The 21,157-nt window shown below is 35.9% G+C and overlaps 2 protein-coding genes across 2 annotated transcripts; both read left to right on the top strand.

Annotated features, from left to right (window-relative positions):
* The first annotated feature begins 486 nt into the window (after positions 1-486).
* LOC116170811 (protein grindelwald) lies at positions 487-13,878 on the top strand. Its single transcript, XM_031487331.1, has 4 exons — positions 487-974; positions 12,163-12,228; positions 12,281-12,438; positions 12,613-13,878. The coding sequence occupies exons 1-4, from the start codon at positions 764-766 to the stop codon at positions 12,856-12,858; spliced, it is 681 nt and encodes a 226-aa protein (XP_031343191.1). The 5' UTR covers positions 487-763; the 3' UTR covers positions 12,859-13,878.
* A 3,592-nt stretch (positions 13,879-17,470) lies between these two features.
* On the top strand, positions 17,471-20,681 carry LOC116170810 (heat shock protein 60A-like). The gene is made up of 6 exons (XM_031487330.1): positions 17,471-17,617; positions 17,971-18,144; positions 18,198-18,450; positions 18,502-18,774; positions 19,130-19,998; positions 20,049-20,681. The coding sequence occupies exons 2-6, from the start codon at positions 17,971-17,973 to the stop codon at positions 20,205-20,207; spliced, it is 1,728 nt and encodes a 575-aa protein (XP_031343190.1). The 5' UTR covers positions 17,471-17,617; the 3' UTR covers positions 20,208-20,681.
* Positions 20,682-21,157: the final 476 nt, after the last annotated feature.

The raw sequence follows: 21,157 nt of genomic DNA, 5'->3' as shown, positions 1-21,157 counted from the left end.
TGGGCAAGATGTACCTACATATTTAAATGGGAGTGTTTTAGTAGTGCTAATTGAATTTTAAACTGATTGATGTAGATGCAGTACATAATATCGAATACCTATTACAATGATGCAATTTGTTCTTTATGTATCTCAATTGAACATTGTTTTACAACTGCTAAGAGTTAGGTAAAACCCTCCCTATCCCGCTGTGAGAATATTTTTATACCTCGGATAGCCAGGTAAAAAAGGTAGCTATTGCATAAGGGATACCAAAAGTCCCTTCGAATTAAAAAAATATATAAATTCTCTTTGATGTGGATGCAACAAAGTACCTGTACCGTAAATGTAATCGAAAACTCGAAACTTACTATTCAGTGTTAAATTACTATGGTATGCCGCTGCCATGTTGTAAAACAATTAAAAAATGAAAAGGGGAAAAGGAAGGGATAGAATACCTGTTTCTAAGGTAGCCGTAAACCGCAATTATAAACCGTATTCCAAGTAGCTTTACGGACGTCTCACCTGAATTCATTTGTACAATGACTCACTCAGGTGTACGCGCACGTATAGTTAAGTCACTTAGTCGAATTCAAAAGCCATACACCTGTTGATTTTCAAAAGAAATCCGAAAGGTGTCTAAAATACCACTAAATTCGAAAAATCCGCGATGTGAAATTAAAGAAAAAATTTTAACCGCAATTAATATGTGATTCAAAAGTGATTAAACGTAATATTAGTACAAAATTAGTTTGCAATAATAATGTAAAAGAAATTTGTTAAAATGAAGTGTTTAGTGTTTTTATTAGTTGTTACTTGTTTTATATTTGAAGTAAAGTCAGATTTGACACTAACGGGGCCGAAATGTGGCGCGAGATTTTGCCAAATGCAAGAGTATTGCTCAAATTACGACAACCAATGCCACCCTTGCTCGCAGATTTGTAATCAAAGCACCCACAATTACGACCCTACTAATTGCATCAAGGATTGTCAAGGTAAAACCTTTTTTTCTGAATCGTTATTGCATGATTTACATAACTAACATGCCGCGATAAGTGCGGGATGGCCGTACCAATATGTTTCTGGTTGACGAACAATCCAGGATTTAATTAGGTATTAAAAAAAACCCAACAGAATAAATTTGTAGATACATATTACTACACCTTGGATGATTTCATATTTATAATTAGTTGTGGTAAAATATTTAATTACGTGTTCAAGACGCGTGTTTGAATAAAAAAAACAACATTCTTCAAACGTGGCGCGTCCCTTTGTGATAGGTCGCTGTACATTAATAAAAATTCCGTGCCTAAACCTCTTTTCACTTTTCGTTTGTGACCAAATCAATTTTGAAAATTAATGAAACCGTGATTTGGTTATTTGTGAGCCGTCACATGCGCTAGTGACGTAAATAAATAGTTGCAATAAAAAACGTCTCGAGTATTATCAACGTACTTTGTTTATAACACCCATTATCAATTAACCTACAATATAAAGCTAGGGACGAAAATGATTCGTTTGAAGAGTTACACAATTTGCCTCTGTACAATTTTTCAGTAAAGCGAATCAACGCGTATATATCGGAATAAAATCAGATAAATAAGCCAACGCTTTGGGTAGGTTTTTGGGTACACCCTTAACAACCCTTAAAATTTCCATTGAACTGCAATATCAAATTTGGCACCTTTTTTTTTATTAAATTTGCATGGGCGACTATGGTAAAACATCAGATTGACTATTTTGTGCCCATTTGCACCTTAACAGTAAAGCCTTCACCTTAAGTTGAACTTAAGTTCCATTTGACGGTATAAAAGGCCATTAGTGAAAAATTAATGAAATTTTCCAATTTGAATTTGCCCCTCGATTTGCCCCTAGCCCTCCACACGGATGAATACGTTAAAAATCTTGTCATGTGTAAAATATGCTCAATTTAACAGTACAAAAACTATAATGGATATGAAAAGTATATCTAGACCACTGATTTTCACGTAAAAATGCACAGTATTTTTTTTCTTAGTTTTTTTTGTCTTTTGTATTTTTCTCACCGCTTCCATAACAAAATGAATACTTTGTTGCTTCCCAGAAACTGCAATGGATATAAAAGTTACACCTAAGCTGTTGTCTATTTAGGTAAAAATGCACTCAAATCTTTCTTACGCTAATTTTTGTTCTTTCACAATAATGAGGCAAATAAGCCTTGAAGAATATGAAGTAACCCATCCTCGAATCTCACCCTCTGGATAAAAAAACATGAAGAAACTATTGATGCTGATATTTCATGTCTAAGAATATGTGTACAAAATTTGGTTCCCATCGGTTCAGCCGTTTTGCCGGAAATGAGAGCACAGGCATACAGACCGACAGACCGATCGACATAATCGAGATTTTGTTTGATTCGGATTCCTGTATTTGGTTTTTCAATTAATTTCTTTTTAATTGAAGTATCGGTGTTGGTGGTCGCACTTCTCCGAAACGACTCTACCGATTTTTGTAAAATTTTGTTTGCATATTTGGTAGGTATGAAAAGAGGTCGTTGTTTAAAAATAGAGACAATGAGATTATCAAGATGATTTTAATTTTACTTGCCATACTAAAACCTTGATCTGAAGAATGTTGTATACTTAATTTTTTTTGTGATTTCGTTATCGATTACTTAAATCTGTAAATTTAGTTGGCGTTTTCAACTTTAAAAAAGTCGTTATTTAGCCACAAGTGTCACATTCAGGCCCCGGGCTATGTTTTTAGCGCTCTGCCCTGTGTCTAATGTTTAAATAATAGTTGAATTGCGTACTTAGTGATCGAGCTTGATAGGGTTATTTATCTGTATTGATTTTGAAACAAAATGCCCCAAGAACCGCAGAGGAGAGGAATGTCCCACTGGCAGAAAGAAACTTTTTACCACAACCGTTGAAAAAGTACTCACATCTTGCCCTTCCGAAAGTGGCGCCCTGGGCTGTAGCCCAGCTGTAGCCCATTCATAACCCGGGGTCTGGTCACATTTTGACACGTTGGCGAACTAGTGCACCTTCGAGTACGCCAATCTAGATTGGGGCACATTAGTCCCACAGTACCTATCACTACTGTCAATAAACTGCGAATATTGACCAAAATTTAATCACTTATGCCCGTTTGCACCGACAAATTTAAGCGGAGCTTAGCTTAAGCTTAAAATCCATGGCAACGATTATTGAGACAATGGTTGCCATGGATTTTAAGCTACGCTTAAGCTAAGCTCCACTTAAATTTGTCGGTGCAAACGGCCATTAGTCCCCGACCATTGTCTATACCTATTGCTAAAAACAGAATTGGAAAATTCGAAACCGTTAGTGAGTTATCCAGTCCACAGATGGACATGTCCATTAACCTAGCAGAGCAAGGTCAGCAGAACACAATCAAACATATTGCATATTTAGGTGCTAATTAGGTGCTAATTAAGTGCCCTATTCCCGAATTAAATGCTCCTTTTTTAAAAAAATTATTACATGTTTTGCCAGGTTCATATGAACTCAGCAGAACACTACCTCAAAAACCCAAGAAAATGAAAAGTGAACTAACTATAATTAGGTACTAATTAGGTGCTAATTAGGTGTCCTATTCCCGAATTAAATGGTACTTTTTTTTAAATTATGAACCTGTCAGAACATGTTTATAATAAACGTTTAAGGATATGCTCGAAACTGGCTTGAATTAAGGGGAACCAATTGTGATTTTTCTCGTCCCCTGATTTGAAATTGCCACCCCTTTAGAAACTGAAAGCTCATTCCATTCTTCTCAAATTTTGCATTAATTTTGATGTCGATCACGAACAGACATGTTTGAAAACGTACATACGCTGATAGACTGGGTGGGGGTCCGGGGTGTATATTTCATTAAATTATGTTTTATTACAAGATTCATGCATCATGCGCCAACAAAATAACAGCCGATTATTTCTTTTTTATTGAACCAAAGCCATGGAGTTCTAGGCTCGAGAATATGGATAATGCCCCTCTTCGATGCCCACTTTTGTTGGGGCACCTGTATGTGGCTTCCGTTACAGGTATTGCGAGTAAACAGATTAATTGCTGCTAATAATTTATTGCTATAATCAAAATCAATTTCAATAATAGTTTGAAGATTGGGTTAGAATATGAAAAACCTTACACTGCTTATCCATGACCTGTAATTGTTCATGATTTATGAATTGCTCAAATATTTCAGCTTAGCCTGACGATGGGATATAACTACCCGAAATCGATCGCCATAGAAAACATTCTTTATAATAAACGTTAGTTGGAACGATATTTCTCCCTATAATTATTGTAATTGTTCCTTTCAGTCATGATCTCAATGTTTATCTCTTGGCGGATGAGAAATCCTTAATACCTACTATAGAGATACCAGATAACATATTTTAAGCGCGTAAATATTTACCTACGAAATATACGTGATAACCAGCATACGATAATGAATGCTTAGATTAAAATAAATTGTTTACCTTTGGATAATAAACAAGTGTATATACCTATTTGTGTTATTTACATACAGGTATATTATTATATACTGTTTAATATTGTATCACATGTGTAGCTCCAATCTAGGGTCCAATTGTAGGAAGCTTCGCAAAATCGCAACTGAAAATTAGCCCCTCCATTCTCATTTCTCGATAAGTTTGCATCCGAAAGGTTATTTGTATATTCCACCTTTCGAAATATTCGCTATCGGAAAATAATCTTCTCTCCTCGAAATATTCACCTAAAAAAACCAGCTTCGAAAGCTTCTGTGGATACGATAGAAACTCGATCGCGAAGGCTCTTCTGTATGAGAAAGACTGTAAGACTGACATTTTGAAGTTCAAACATGGAAGTACCCAACGAAGTACCTACTTGTACTAACTAGTAACTGCAAACTTAAGAGATGAGTTACCAAAAAAAAACGACTATAATCACTGTCTTTGTACAGCTGTTTTAGGCCGAAAACAGTTGTACAAAATCATCATTGTGACACCGAAATAGAAAAAAGATCTTTATAATTCTATTTGCGCACGTGAAAGTCCGTAACCGACCGGAATTGACCAAACAATTTCAAGATTACCTATTATTTATACAAGAAAAACGTCTAAACAAGATGCTCAAGACGTTAATTCGATATCTCACAGAGTTTTTTGAAGAGATATCAAAATCGTATAATATGCAATTTAATTGCCAAAATAAGCTCGATGATGAAGAAGCAAATTTGCTTTATTCTCGGCTTTATTAATTAATTTAAAAGATACATAAACTTACAGTTTTCGTTTATTCATTACTGCATCTATTACATATGGATTTTGGTTTGCTATTTCTTCCCCCATATTGAAATATTGTGCGGCCGAATTTATATAGAAAAAAGGTTAGCTAAGTTCCACTATTTCGGGAATTGGGTGTTAAAATTCTCTAATAACGTCTTAACGAGAGGAATTGTTTCGCAGTATTTTTCTTTGATCTTTTATGGAGATCGGGTATCCTAACATCCCAAGAACAAAGTGTCGGAATCGGAAGGAGGCCTGGACGAGACATATCTATAGGTGGGATCAAAATTTTAGCCGGGAATATCTCGAAAACGAAAAGTTTTGACGAACAGCATTGAACGGCATCCAAAATACTTTTACATTTTTGGGAGCACCGATGCATGCCCAATTTATTTGTTTGTGTCTTTTTTTAAGATTTTATGATACTACGTTTTTCGAGGTGTTCTGTTAAAACGTGAAAAAAATGTTGTCATGAATGTTGTCTGTAGATAAGTAGGTACTTATCTGCCATAATAAATTTTACTGGGCCGGTATTTCCATCTCGGGATAAAGTCAAGTATAAGATATCTCCCAGATAAACCGACAGTTAGCGTTACTTCGGGTATTTCGAACTTCGTTTAAGTATTATCGGCAGGATAAGCTCTGGATAAAGTTATTGGGTAGATTTTCTGCAGTTATCAACATAACCCCAAGATATATTGCGTCAAATTTCCAGACGTTTTATAAATTTTTTTCGAAATTACCAACCGTACCTATACTAAATAGGAAGAAAGAAATTAAAGTAAGTAAGTAGAAGTATGCAAATACATACTATGTTTTCTTGAAGGATATAGGTAACCTATTTTAGATTCCAAATGGATCAAGATTTTCTTGATTTATTCGAATCCGATGACGAAGAATTATTTGAGGTGACCTATCGTCGACCTAATATGATAAGACCTCGAATAAATAGTATTGACAAATGGAGCGACGACGAATTTAGAAGAAGATTTAGATTGAGTAAACCGGTAGTATTGGAATTATTGACTCATATTGAATGTCGACTGCAACTTCTCAGAATAGAAACAGCAATGTTACAAATTTGTATGGTATTTTGGCGGACCCTGGTGGGTGTACTGTGAACTAAAGCATCAAAATCAGAGTAGCGCCATCTGGTGTCCAGCTTCTAAATCCATGAAGTAATTTCCCCAATTCGATCTAAATCACAAATATAGATAAAGAATACACAGTTGTTAAATTGCAAGTGTATTTAGATACAATCACATTACATTATTTAACACAGACATCTTAAATTACATGTTTACAAATTACATATAAAACTCAGAAGTAAGTGCAACTTACGCTTTGTAGAAGTTAACACTTTGCAAAAAGATCCTTACGTAACGAGTTGTCCTACGAAATATTTGGTTTTAATTGCTGTTTGGACTACATATTTTTGTTAAAAAATATCTTGAGAACTAAATTATTTGTTCCAAGAGGTAATAAAACCGTTTCAGCAAATTGTCACACAAGTTTTTGACAACAAATGTTAACTTGATCCTGGTGCTTACTGGTTACTTGAGAAGCGTTGAATTATCTAAAACGAATTACAATATAAGTATCTACATCTGTACATAAAACTCAAGTCTACACCCTTTTGCGCCTATAGGTACAGTTGGTAATAATTCTGCCTCAATTTGTACCTGTTACTTACCTTGCATAAATAGGAAAGAAATAATAGCACATTTCAATCCTCTTCGCGTTTCATGCACAAAACAATCTGTTTCAAAATGTGGGAAACGATGCCTTTTTGATATTTTATTGTTACAATCCGCCACACAACACTTTTTACGGTCACATAACTTGTTCATATTTTAAATCTTTCAAAAGTCAAAATTGACATGTGTAAAACCTGTGTACCTACGTATAAAATCGACGGTAAAAATATTTCCTGTAACGAGCAAAATTACAGGTTTTGCAAAAAAATATTTGAGTCTGCGATAAATAGTTCTCCGTACAACCACGGGAAACGCTGTAATCAGTGACAATTTAGCGCCATTTATGTTTCTGTTCTGTGAAGGTCTTATTCTGTGCATAGAACAAATAGGTATCTAATAAAAATTTCATAATATTGACATGAATAATTTACAATTTTTTTTAAAATAGAAACAATGCTATTGCTCCAATTGAGCAATTATTAATAACTCTAAGATTCTTTGCCACTGGTTCATTTTATATAGCGGTAGGAGATTTAACTGGTATACATAAAACTACTGTTGGAAAGATTATAGAACGAGTATGTACTTCCCTCATCGCTATAAGAGAGCGGTATATATACTTACCACGGAATGACAACGAAATAAGGCAAACGCAGCAAAAGTTTTATGAAATAGCACGCTTTCCTCGAATAATCGGAGCTCTTGACTGCACGCATGTCAAAATACAATCTCCTGGAGGAGACAGTGCGGAGAATTTTAGATGCCGCAAAGGCTATTTTTCTATAAATGTACAAGCCGTATGTAACGCTTCACAAATCATTACCGACATTGTTGCTCGTTGGCCGGGTGCTTCACATGATAGTACTGTGTTCAACAATTCATCTTTGCATATGCGCCTAGAAAATAATGAATTTGATCATGGTATTATATTAGGTGATGGTGGTTATCCGTTGCGACAGTACTTAATCACACCATTGGCTGATCCACAAACTGAAGCCGAAAGATTGTTTAACGAAGCTCAAATAAGAACCAGGAATGTAATAGAGAGAACATTCGGAGTGTGGAAACGAAGATTTCCCGTCTTGTCTGTTGGTATGCGGTGTAAGCTTCATCTTGTTCAACAGACAATTGTAGCAACAGCTGTCTTGCACAACATAGCTGTGTTAAACAATGACATTGAATTTTCCGAAGAGGGGCCCATTGATGAACAAGATGTTGTACTTGGTGATGTAAATCCAGTAGAAAGGAATGATGTAAATAATGAGCAAGTTAGAAGAGATTTAATCGATCATTTCGGCACTTTATTATAAAGTATATTTTTAACGTAAGAAACTATGTTACAAACAAAAGAATGGAATTATTATACTTGTAACTTAATAAATCGTTACAATAAAATAAGTATTACATAATTATTATTACTATTTTACAATTATTTTTTGGCGTTGTAGCGCAAGATTTCAGTTTTTAACTCCTGCTCTGCTATTTGAGCGTTTAATAAACTGAGTTGTTTTTCGAATATTTTTTTTTCATTTTGTTGACGTTGTACAGCAAGGTTAATTTCTGCTTGTAACAACTGCAATTTTAAATTATTTTCATTTTCCTTAAATACAGCATCCGTTTTTTGCAGGTCGTGCTGCAATTGTACCAATTCATTTTTGGCATCTGCCAGTTTTGAAAATTTTTCGTGAGCTGTTGGGGTTGCTCTTTTCTTCATATGAAGTGGGGCACTTTTCTTCGTTTTTAAAGTGTCGGGCTTCCACTTTGGCCGCATTTGTTCATTAGTCTGTAATAATGCATATATCTTTACTTATTTTCACGCACACCAATGGTAGATTTACCTGAACAGTTACGGCAACTGAAGAATCTGTTTGTGTGAGTTCCACATTCTCCTGCACATGAGGTTGCTCTATTGTGTTGTTGGGTGCATCAAAATCAAATACATTTACATCTGTATCTATTAATTCAATTAGATAGGGTGGTTCGGCCACTTGCAGTGGTGGATGTATTGGATTGTCATTATCAATTCCAGCTACGGAGATGATGCTAATTTTTATTGGGTCACAGACAAAAATAGACAAGTTACCTGCTGCATAATCCACTTTAGGATCGCTATCTCCTACAGATGGAAGTCCTTCAACGGATATTAAGATGATTTCTCACAATTTCTTTTCAAAATCCGTGTAATCTGGTGTATTTGTTACACCTCCACCAGTCAAAAACATTTGTTTTTTTATGTTAGCTGATTTTTTCTTAGGTCTTTCTTCAGTGTCTCGTATTTCGATCGTAATACTACAACAAACCATAATAAGATGTGGGTTAGATACATAATTTTGTATACGGAATTGAACTATGTTATTGAAAATAAGTATCTAAATATACCTTCAGCTGTACGATTATTAATTCCCGATTTTGCATTAAATTGTTGGGCAATATTCTCCCAGCAATTATTTTTTTCTGCCCAAGTAACACCATCACTGCGTTTATTTTCCAGGACATCCCTGTACTCAATAACCAAATCCATAAGCACACGATTTTCAGATGTACTGAAATTGGCAGTTCTTTTTTTTCTACGCGGTGCATTTACTTCACGATTTTGGTACATATTCAGCTTCCTTTAATTAACGTTTGACAAGTNATACAGTGAGTTTATCTTAGACTGGAACATACGATTATGCATACAATGCTATTTCCCTATGTTCCATTTTAAAAAAAACGCATCAACCTGAAGGAGTAGTTCAAATGGGTAGTAGGCGCAATGTACTACTGTCACCTTTAAATCTACCGCCCTGCAATAAATTCAAAAATGCTGCCTAAAGAAATGAAAATTGCAATTATAAATTTATACAAAGGCCTAAACAGTACAAGACAAGTCCGCGATTTACTTGCAGTCCAGTATCCTGACGAACAAATACCATCCATTTCAACGATCCACAGAGTTATAGCAAAATTTGATAGGGATGGCTGTGTTGCAAATCTTCACACAAAAAAGGCAAAAATTAACCATGTCCTTAATGAAGAATTGGAATTAGAAATTTTGTGCTATGCTGAAGAAAACCCAACAGCATCACTAAGTTTAATGGCCAAGGAATTTGAAATTTCTAGAACTTCCGTGTTTAAAACGCTAAAGAAATTTAAATACAAGTCGTACAAATTTCAAAATCACCAACAACTGTTTGATGATGATAAAATAAAACGCACAGACTTTTGCGAAACAATATTTAATTTGTTAAACAATAATGAGGAAATATTGCACAAAATAATGTTTACAGATGAAGCATCTTTTTCTCTGAACGGTACAGTAAATTCTCAAAACTATCGGTAGGTACCTATCTCCATATTAAATCTTACTGATACCGTTTTCTTCATTAGATATTGGTCACAAACTAATAATCATGTACACAACATAACGCATACGCAATATAATATTAAAATTAACGTTTGGGCCGGGATAATAAACAATATTCTAATCGGACCGTTCTTCATCGATGGAACTCTAAATTCAACAAAGTTTCTCGAATTACTTAGATCGCGCATTATTCCACGGTTACAGGAGTTGAATATAAACAACCCATGGTTTCAAATGGACGGGGCTCCACCACATTCTACGAGACCAGTGACAAGTTTCCTCAATGAAACATTCCCGGGCCGTTGGATCGGTAGATTTGGTCCAATATCTTGGCCAGCACGATCTCCCGATCTGTCGCCAAATGACTTTTTCCTTTGGGGATATCTAAAATCGAAAATTTATAATCATGTTCCCATTCAGAATGTGCAAGAGTTACAAACCCGAATACTAACAGCATGTGATCAAATGAATCCTACGTTTTTACGAAATAGTATTCAGGAATTTCGCAATCGGTTAGGGTACTGCTTGGAATGTGAAGGAGGGCACTTTGAACATTTGTTATAACTTATAATTAAATTCATTTTATTTATTATTAAACAATTTTTCTTCGACTTTCGACCGTACACGTACATAACCTAAAAATAAAGGCTGGTTCAAATGTGACTCGCAAATTTCTAATACGTTTGTTTTAGTTGTGAACCGCGCATATCCTTCAGGTTGATGCGTTTTTTTTAAAATGGAACATAGGGAAATAACATTGCATGCAAAATCGTATGTTCCAATCTAAGATAAACGCACTGTATATAATATATACAGCACGCTGATGGAAATACCCGCAGATAGATAAACGGAAGATATCGGGCGGTATAAGTTATTTGGCAGGTACGAATCTGGTACTTTATCCGAGGATGGAAATACCGGCCCTTAGTATTTTTGGAAATTTTAATTCTTTATAATGTCGGCGAGTTAAAAACAATGTTTATCACAATTGTGAATTTTATAAGCTTGTTAACTACCTCCTTGGTCTATTTAAAGATCTTTAGATAAGCATTTTTTAACGTTTTTAATGAAATTTCTTGCGTCCATGTTATGGTTTGAGATCTCAGCACTGGTAGAAGCTACGGGACTCGCTCGTGGGGCGGCCTGATTGTGTAATTGAGATTGTTTTTGGGGATCACACTCCAACCAGATCCAATATATACAGGGGATTCTGTAAATCAAACCCACTATTTAGACGCAATGAACCCCATCTTTCTCTGTATTAACACAGACAGAATATGTTGTCTTAATGAAGAACTACTTCGTCGCGTTTTAATGCGGGTGCAAATTTATATTTTATAATTTCAGTAACGGGGACCAATGGCAAATCTTTAACTTGAATTAGGTCGCAATTTTAAGCATAACTTTAACAAGTGGTCATAAGTTATGGTTAAAACTGCGATAAAAATAATCTAGGTAAGTACATTATTAGGTAATAATAGAATACGTGCGTGGTTTGCATTCTCCCAATATGAATTTGCATTCTATTTTTGCAAAAATTTCACAATTAGCGGTAATTAAATACCACGGATGTCTGTTGGTTATGTCATTTATTTGCATCAAATTTATGTAATTAGTTCGCGAGTAGGTTCCAATGTCTTATTGTTGTTAAATTACTAGAAGATTAAAAACAGCGAATGTTTTGCTTACACGACAACGCATAGTTTTAGGCACGTTTTGTTTTAATAGGTCAGCTATGTGGAACAATAAAGTGTGCCAGAGTATTGCAAAATTGCAAAAAGTTCATGTTGCAACTTTGTTATTAATTTATTAATTGTTTTTTGAGTTTTAATGCATCTATTGGCTGTTTTACTCATCAACCAACTTATTTTCAGATTATCTTCACGATGTTCGATACGTGCGTAAAGACGAAGGCTCTGGAGGGAAAGATGACTTACGAGGTAAAGCATACTATTATTATAATGATATACCTACTAATTGGACAAATTTTAGGGGTAGTACAGAAGTTACAACATATGGTCACAGTAACTTTGACATTAACATGTTTTGTACTGATCGCTCTCGCTTTCGTTATAGCGTTCCAAATATGGAAATGGAAGAAAAATAATAACATCACATTTGCTAGTCTTTGTAATAAACTTAGGTCTAAGGTTAGTATTCTAATTTATTGATGTCACAACATTAAGTTTCCATCAAAAAACCATTTGGTAAGTGGTCTCAGTAATTGGAGTTTCATCTCGGTCACAATAACTTTTGTTTACGGCCGAAAGCCCACTTCCTTTAGTCCACAGTTCGATTATTATCTACCTACTCCAATTTTTTAGAATTCAAACGAGAACAAATCTCCCGGAAACGGAATTCCTCCGCCTGGACAGGCCAACACGAAACCAGATCTTCGCCTTGACATGCCCATCAGTACGGCGACCCATTCAGAACACAGTCCAGCGACCTGCACGACTTCCATCAGTCGAAGACCTGCAGAAGACAGCGCCTTGGATTACGCTTACGATAACCGTGCAATGTCAAGCTCGCCTAGTCCCAACACAAAGCCACACGAGAGTAATTTTTAGTTTTAAGTATTTTCAAATTTTCGCTAGTCCTTCTTCATTCGTACAAGTCGACATCACTTTTTTTAATAGTCTAACTCAGTACTTAACTTTAAAAGTTTAGGCTTTAAGCTCTTAGCGCGTGTTATTTGAAGAAACACATAAACCCATCCATACAATACATTCCATTACTTTTAAGTTTTATAGCATTATTCTATTATAAGCATAACTTTATTGACTAGGATGTAAGTATATATGCCTTTCATGTGCAGCAATCAAACTAGATACTAGGTTTAACTTATAGGTACAAATTTTTGAAACATTTTCAAAATTAAAAACGCGGTACTAATAGGTTTGTATATACATTTTTAGTTTATGTTTGTTGTATTTTTATTTTATTTTTTGGTGAGAGGTCTATACCTCTGACCAGTCCATCAACAGTCCGTCCATATAGTTAGGTTACGCCTTTCGGGCGTATTACTTTTTATGTTATTATAAAGTGTAGTATTTAGTAAATGACGCCACAATGCGGTACACGTACTTAAAAATATTTAGTGACAGCGCCTTAAATTGTTAAATATTATGCACCCAACTGTACATATTGCATGTTTATTTTCAACTTTGGTATCAATTTTATCAACAGTATTGCTCATTTGTATTTATACAGTCTGTTTATTATAATTTATTTTTATAAGAGCATTGTAATACCTACTAAGTATAATCATTATCTATATTCTTATGTTTTTCATTAGATATTAAATCATACTATTTTACCGTTTTTGAATGAATGTGGACGCAATAAGATTTTACTATTGAACGTTTAAACATTCGACCTCTGAACCCTTCAGGCTTTATTGTGTAAAATAAAATCAACGCTGCATTTAGGTAAATAAAAACAATTACGGCCGGTCTTTTATGTTTCAGTTAAACTTATTTAGATAGATAACATTGTATGTGGATATATATATAAATTTACTGTCAACCTTCGGTTGCACAAACCTTAACAGCAGGTTTATACAATGTCTGGATTAAATTAAAAGAATATAAACGCATTTTTATTTCTGTAATATCAAAAGGGGTGCATATTATTTGCCATTATTATAACAGGTTTACCGCAAAATCTGTTGCCAAGTTTCTTCTTCTTTTGCTTCTAAAATCATTCACGTGCAATTTCGATAAGTGTTCGATTTTTAGGTTCAGCAGTACCATTTTGTTGTGGAGTGTAGGTACTTATAAGGTGCCATTCTTTGATACTAAATACCTTCTTGTTTCAAATTTGATGCCTGTAAACTATCCTCCAAAAGCTAACCAGATCCCGCCTAAATTTGAAAACGAAAAGTGGCACGTGATCAAGCATCTAAGTGAGTATCACCTCCTTACGTGATTAGTTGCAAACAACACCTTAACCTGAAATAGGTAAAGTAGGGAAAGCACGTAAAATGAAACACTATGATGGCGTAAATTGGTATTTTGAATGTCTTTTTGATCGGGCAGTTGTCAATAATCTCGAATCAGCAACAGTGAAATGTTGTCAATGGGTAAGATAATGAAACGTAAATTCAATTAATGATTTTTATATTCGCAATTAATTCATAATAAATGTATAACAGTCTTCACATGAATTGATTTATAACAGTGTTGAAATATCATTTATCACTCACATATTATACCGACACAATTTATAACAGCGCGAACTATTTATTACTACGGCGTTGAAATTGGAACTGTCCCGAAACGCAATTTGATTTCCTTGTATAGCAAACTGGAGTGCTTTCACATCCGCCTTCGTTCTTTATCGCCGATGAATGATCTTTCATGGCACCTCGATGTCTATCGAGATTTGCTAAAACAATTTGTTGCAATTGATTGATAATCAAGCATGATAAATATAAATCACATAGGTACACGATATACACGATACAAAAACAGTTGCAAAACAAAAAAACTTGTTGGGGTACAAGCAAGTATAAAAACACCCTTTTGTTACAAGCAACATAAAAAATTACATGGCCTTGGAGGGCAAATTCAACGTTTAACTGCGGAAACATAGGAAATTAGTGAATCGCAACTCAGGTCGCCTCCTGCGGAATTTCCCAGCCTATAGTTGAGATTCGAGAACAGTTCCGGCATTATATGTCGTAGGTTACATTTATTTACCACCCCCGCGACTTTCGCTTCACAGAGAAAAGTGTTAGTTTACAAACAACAAGTCTAGACACACATCAAACTTCAAACAATTCGAATATTTTCACATTTTTAAAAAAGGATCTTGAGGTGAAGGGTGAAGACCATAAACATAAATTAAGCAAACATTTACACCAAAAACAAAAAGAACAAGTTAAAAAGTAATCGTAAACGATTTACATAAAGCGCATTTCCACTTGCATTCATTTCCCATTTATAAGATGCAACTTCTGTTAAAATCGTAAAAATCCGGCCACAAATATGAAAGATAGCGTTGCACATGGGCAATCCATTTTTGACGTGCTACTTCAATTTCAGTTTATGAGAAGAATTTTATTTCAATGCTTTTCTAAATAAGAAAGTTGGAACTGCGCATGCGCAAACCTAAATTTTAAAACTAATGTTAGATTTTCCTTTGTTCCAAGCGCCTAAGTATCAAATTTCACTTAAATGGTGCCATAGATAAAAAAGTTGGCACTGCGCATGCGCAAAAGAAAATTTTGAGACTGGCGCTCGATGATCCTTTATTCCAAGTGCCTATGTATCACAGTTCATTTAAATTCTTCCATAAATAAAAAAGTTGGCACTGCGCATGCGCAAAGCCAAATTTTGAAACTGGCGTTTGATTTTCCTTTATCCCAAGTGCCTATGTATCAAATTTCGTTTAAATTCTTCCATAAATAAAAAAGTTGGCACTGCGCATGCGCAAAACCAAATTTTGAAATTGGCGTTTGATTTTCCTTTATCCCAAGTGCCTATGTATCAAATTTCGTTTAAATTCTTCCATAAATAAAAAAGTTGGCACTGCGCATGCGCAAAACCAAATTTTGAAATTGGCGTTTGATTTTCCTTTATCCCAAGTGCCTATGTATCAAATTTCGTTTAAATTCTTCAATAAATAAAAAAGTTGGCACTGCGCATGCGCAAAACCAAATTTTGAAATTGGCGTTTGATTTTCCTTTATTCCAAGTGCCTATGTATCAAATTTCATTCAAATACTTTTACAAGTAAAAAAGTTTGCAATTCGGTTTATAAATGGTCGAGATGCGAAAAGGGCACTGTGAATTTTGAATCGATTCGATTCAACTTTTGGCATTGCGTATTATATGGCTAAAGCTATGCCCATATTGAATTTCATGCAATTCAGTTCATAACTAACGGAGATGTAAAAGCGATCGAACATTTCTAAACAAAGTTATCGTTCACACGGACAGATAGATGGACAGACAGACAAAGGAACAGACGGACAGACCAGCATGCAGACGACAGATAGCAATGCAAAATTATAAACGATCTCTAGGATCGTTAATAAACGGCAAAAGTGTAAAATTATGGAACATGTAAAAAACGGTTTTTTGTTTTTTTTTACAATAACTTTTTTTGTAAGCGGTACAGAAAAAATTCCTTCCTTGGTACAAGACTCGACACCATAACGAACCAAATAGCGAAAAAAGTAGAACAATAGCTCTTAAGATAAAGAACTAGTAGCGTCGCAAAACGAGCGGACGGACGGACGGACGAACGGACGGACAAAGTAGCCACAATAGCGCATTTTTTTTTTATTTTGTGGAAATGCGCTAAAAAGTGATTCTTGAGATTAAATCAAGTCAGTTTCAAATACAAAGGTTACTAAATATAAAACGTTGATTGAACCTGGCGCGTTATGTGACTGTCTGGCGCAAGTGACCCTTTATCTACTAACATTTATTAACCATATTCTTATACAACATTAAAAGTTTTCAAAACACTCTCCTCTCGCATTGATACGGTACCTCCAGTGAGATTTCCAAGCATCGAAGCCGTCATGGAAGGCCTCTTTCGGAATCTCCGTCAGAACCTTTGCTGCAAACCTTTTTGCCCTACTCAACTGTCCCGAAACGATGACCTTTCAAAGGAGTTTTCAAGCGAGAGAACAGAAATAAATCCAGGAGAGTCACATCAGGGTTGTAGGGTAGTTGGGGAATCGTGGGTATCTTTGAATCGGCCAAGATGGTGGTCACGAGGAAAGCGGTGTGGACTGGCGCGTTGTCACTACCGGGCTTAAAGAAGTTTTACTTCAAAAAGCTTAAAGCTAAAAGTTGGTATACAGTTATACACATAGGCCATGATTTAGGTAAGAACAAGAAGTGATTAAATTTTGGGATTTGTTTAAATTTATCCGTCTCCTTGCATTTCTTGCAGCTTTGCGTTTAATATTACCTAGGGGTAGGGTCCCTCAACTGTTTGATTTCGCGGTTATATGACCTGTTGTGTCTTGTGAGGTGTGGTTGTCGTAGATAATCCACCATAGTTTAGATGTGCCTTTTCGTTGTAAAACCTGACAAACGTTTCTGAATTACGAAACTTTTCCGTTTCGCAAAAAGTTCAATTCAAGCGAGTTAGGAGTTCATTTCTTGTGCCCTCTCCTGTACATGTTAACTCCGGGTTGTGATTTATCGAATGCGCCTTTTTATTATATCACGATGCGCCTGCGCAGTATCTGTGCGAAGTTCACTTTGGTAAGCTGCGAAAAAACGTGGTTTGGAACACTCTAGAACCGGCGGCCTTAGGCGCTTATCTTACAGTTAGAAATTATTGCATTTACTAACACAATTACAAGGTAATTACTCTTTTAACTATTTTCAAATTCCATAAAAACAACTCTGAATATATTGAATTTGGGTTTTTTGAAGATGCATGTGTCTTGATTTATGAAAGTGCAACAACACCCTAAGCGCAATCCAATCTCAATTTTTGATCAATCCTTCAAGTGCATTCCTTTAAGTCTCCATTAAATGTGAATTTAATTTAAATTCGAAATGATGCAACTTTGAGATGCATGTACAGCCATGTTGCATAAAAATCATGCCCTCCTTGGAATTCCTGTAACAAATGATGTCCTGTTTATTTTTCAACAAAGAATTTGATAAAAAGTCAGATTTTGATCATCTCTAATTAGTCACTAATTTCCAGATGTATCGTCTACCCACCAGTCTTCGGTGCGTATCAGTACAAAAAGCCAACCAACTCGCACAAATTCAACGTTGGTACGCCAAAGATGTAAGGTTTGGACCTGAAGTACGGGCCCTTATGCTCCAAGGTGTCGATATTCTTGCCGATGCCGTTGCTGTAACCATGGGACCCAAAGTGAGTCTCGTCGATTGTAAGTCCTTTAAAAGTCTTAACTTTGCGCTTGGTAGGGCCGTAACGTTATTATCGAACAATCGTGGGGGTCGCCGAAAATTACCAAGGACGGTGTTACAGTCGCCAAAGGTATCGAACTGAAAGACAAATTCCAAAACATTGGTGCTCGTCTAGTACAAGATGTCGCTAATAATACCAACGAAGAGGCCGGCGACGGTACCACTACAGCTACAGTTCTCGCACGCTCGATCGCTAAGGAAGGTTTCGAAAATCTCGGCAAAGGTGCAAATCCGGTCGAGATCCGCAAAGGTAAGCATTGGCCGGGTTGTAAAGCTATCTTTGAATTACGAATTTAACCAGGTATTATGGTTGCTGTCGAGAAAATTACAGAAACTTTAAAGTCGCTCTCGCGCCCGGTTACTACACCATCCGAAGTTGCACAGGTGGCTACTATTTCCGCCAATGGAGATCAAGCTATAGGAAATTTAATTTCCGACGCGATGAAACGTGTCGGTAAGGATGGTGTCATTACGGTTAAGGATGGTAAAACTTTGAATGATGAACTTGAGATCATCGAAGGTATGAAATTCGACCGTGGGTACATCTCACCGTATTTTGTCAATACTACCAAAGGTAAGTTTTTTTTTGTTTTTCTTTCTATTTCTATGTTAAGTTGGCTGCACTATAAAAAATGTGACAGGTCCTTTTTGGAAACGTGGTTCTGTTCACCTCGGTGTGACCCCTATTGAATTTGGGATTTTAGATACAGATAAATAATGGAGAAAATCTGTCACTCGTCTTTGTATGAACAATTTCTGTTGCACCTATTAGAGCTTGATTAATTATTATAATTTTTCAAGTGTCGGATGTGTGCTAAAGTAAAGGATTTCTGTAAACCATTAACTACTTTTTAATAAAATAGTTTACTTACAGAAACCTGAACATTACCATTATTTTTGGTTATATATTTTAACACTGTGTCTTATAGGTGCCAAAGTTGAATATCAAGACGCCCTAATTTTATTCAGCGAGAAGAAAATATCATCAGTTCAATCAATTGTACCCGCTTTAGAATTGGCAAACTCCCAAAGAAAACCGCTCATTATTATTGCCGAAGACGTAGATGGAGAGGCTTTGACAACACTTGTGGTCAACAGGTTACGTATCGGTTTGCAAGTAGCCGCAGTAAAAGCACCAGGTTTTGGCGATAATCGCAAAGCTACGCTTACCGACATGGCAGTCGCCACTGGTGGTATCGTTTTCGGCGACGAAGCCAACGTAGTTAAAATGGAAGATATCCAAATGGGAGATTTGGGACAAGTTGGTGAAGTACTTATCACCAAGGACGATACACTTTTCCTGAAAGGAAAGGGTAAGGCCGATGATATTAAAAAACGAGTCGATCAAATTCGCGATCAGATCGAAAACACAACATCCGAGTATGAGAAGGAAAAACTGCAAGAAAGATTGGCACGCTTGGCATCGGGAGTTGCCGTACTGAAAGTAGGCGGTAGTAGCGAAGTAGAAGTAAACGAAAAGAAAGATCGTGTCAATGATGCCTTGAATGCTACTCGTGCCGCAGTGGAAGAAGGTATCGTACCTGGTGGCGGAACTGCTTTACTTCGTTGCATCGACAGTCTTTCTAGTATTACACCAACCAATGCCGATCAAAAGATTGGTATTGAAATTGTTAAGAAAGCTTTACGCGTACCCTGCATGACAATTGCGAAGAATGCTGGGAAAGATGGATCTGTTGTGGTTGCTAAAATCGAAGATCAAAAAGGGGACTATGGTTATGATGCACTCAATGACGAATACGTTAACATGTTCGAAAGAGGAATTATCGATCCAACCAAAGTACGCTAACACTACTATTAAAGGTTTTCCAATTAATTCTTTTACTTTAGGTTGTCCGCACAGCAATAACGGACGCGTCCGGTGTAGCCTCTCTATTGACGACAGCGGAAGCAGTTATCACAGAAATTCCCAAAGAAGACCCTCCTCTACCTGCAGGCGGTGGCATGGGTGGAATGGGAGGTATGGGTGGCATGGGTGGAATGATGTAAAAGGGTAGATTTCATAAAATGACTGCGATATTTCATACATTCATTCATTAGTTCATCAAAATTACAAATTGCACGCTAATTTTCATCACAGTTTTCTATTTTTTAATAAAGTATTTTGTAGCGTGCAGGTTGTGATTTTATCATTTCGTGCCAGATGAATTTTCATGGCGGAAACCCCGGTTATTGTACCAATATTTTCCATTACTTTATGGGCAGTAGCCTCCATTTTGTACTTTATGTGTTATGTAAGCGATGCCTGTTAATTATTAGTAGTTACGTTAGTGATTGTAGTTTGAGTACAAAGAGTTTCATTACAACATTACCGTGAAATGTTTTTGTAAGATGCCTGCATTTATGAACCATCTAAGGCAGTCCTGCATGCCGTTAACATCTTTGATCTGAATACTTGAAGTGTAACCGTAACGGTAGCTGTAACTTGTAAATTGATAGTTTCTATTAAACTGTTATATACAGGGATGCATTTTCTTTTAGTACTGTGTAGGCTGTTTGACAAATGTGGTCTAACTTTGGGAGGTTCGTTTGTTTTATATGTTGTTTTTCTAATTGTGAACCTACAATACCATTATCCTTATGTTCACTAAAAAAAACTACTTTCTTTCCTACAATCTTCGCTCCCATTTTTTTGCCACGATCTATATAGAAAAAAATGCGTGCGCTCTGGGGATTCAAACGTGTGGTTACGCGTGACGACCTCAACTGTCACGTGGCTACAAAAAACGCGGCGTTCTCTCACGAATTGTTTAGTAAGGACGCTTTTGTGCACGCGCTTTTTGTGTCTCATGCCGATTCATGTATTTGATACTGTTAACCTTTTGTTTAAAATCGCGTTCATTTTTGGTGTAATGTGTGCGAAATTTTTGTTTATATTTCGATTACATGGTCTTGGCCCTAACTTAGATTTATATTTTAAATGTGTGGAAATGATCCAT

This window comes from Photinus pyralis, unplaced genomic scaffold (assembly GCF_008802855.1).
Source record: "Photinus pyralis isolate 1611_PpyrPB1 unplaced genomic scaffold, Ppyr1.3 Ppyr1.4_LG5, whole genome shotgun sequence".
Classification (NCBI taxonomy): Eukaryota; Metazoa; Arthropoda; class Insecta; order Coleoptera; family Lampyridae; genus Photinus; species Photinus pyralis.
The sequence above is the reverse complement of the archived record's forward strand: the minus strand, read 5'-3'. Positions and strand labels throughout refer to the sequence as shown.

Bases quoted from the DNA above. Each gene is read 5' to 3' on its own strand.
- LOC116170810 (XM_031487330.1), top strand. From the start codon at position 17,971: ATGTATCGTCTACCCACCAGTCTTCGGTGCGTATCAGTACAAAAAGCC. The intron at 18,775-19,129 runs GTAAGTTTTTTT...TGTGTCTTATAG, and splicing joins TTTTGTCAATACTACCAAAG to GTGCCAAAGTTGAATATCAA. The intron at 19,999-20,048 runs GTACGCTAACAC...CTTTTACTTTAG, and splicing joins GAATTATCGATCCAACCAAA to GTTGTCCGCACAGCAATAAC.
- LOC116170811 (XM_031487331.1), top strand. From the start codon at position 764: ATGAAGTGTTTAGTGTTTTTATTAGTTGTTACTTGTTTTATATTTGAA. The intron at 975-12,162 runs GTAAAACCTTTT...ACTTATTTTCAG, and splicing joins TTGCATCAAGGATTGTCAAG to ATTATCTTCACGATGTTCGA. The intron at 12,229-12,280 runs GTAAAGCATACT...GACAAATTTTAG, and splicing joins AGGGAAAGATGACTTACGAG to GGGTAGTACAGAAGTTACAA.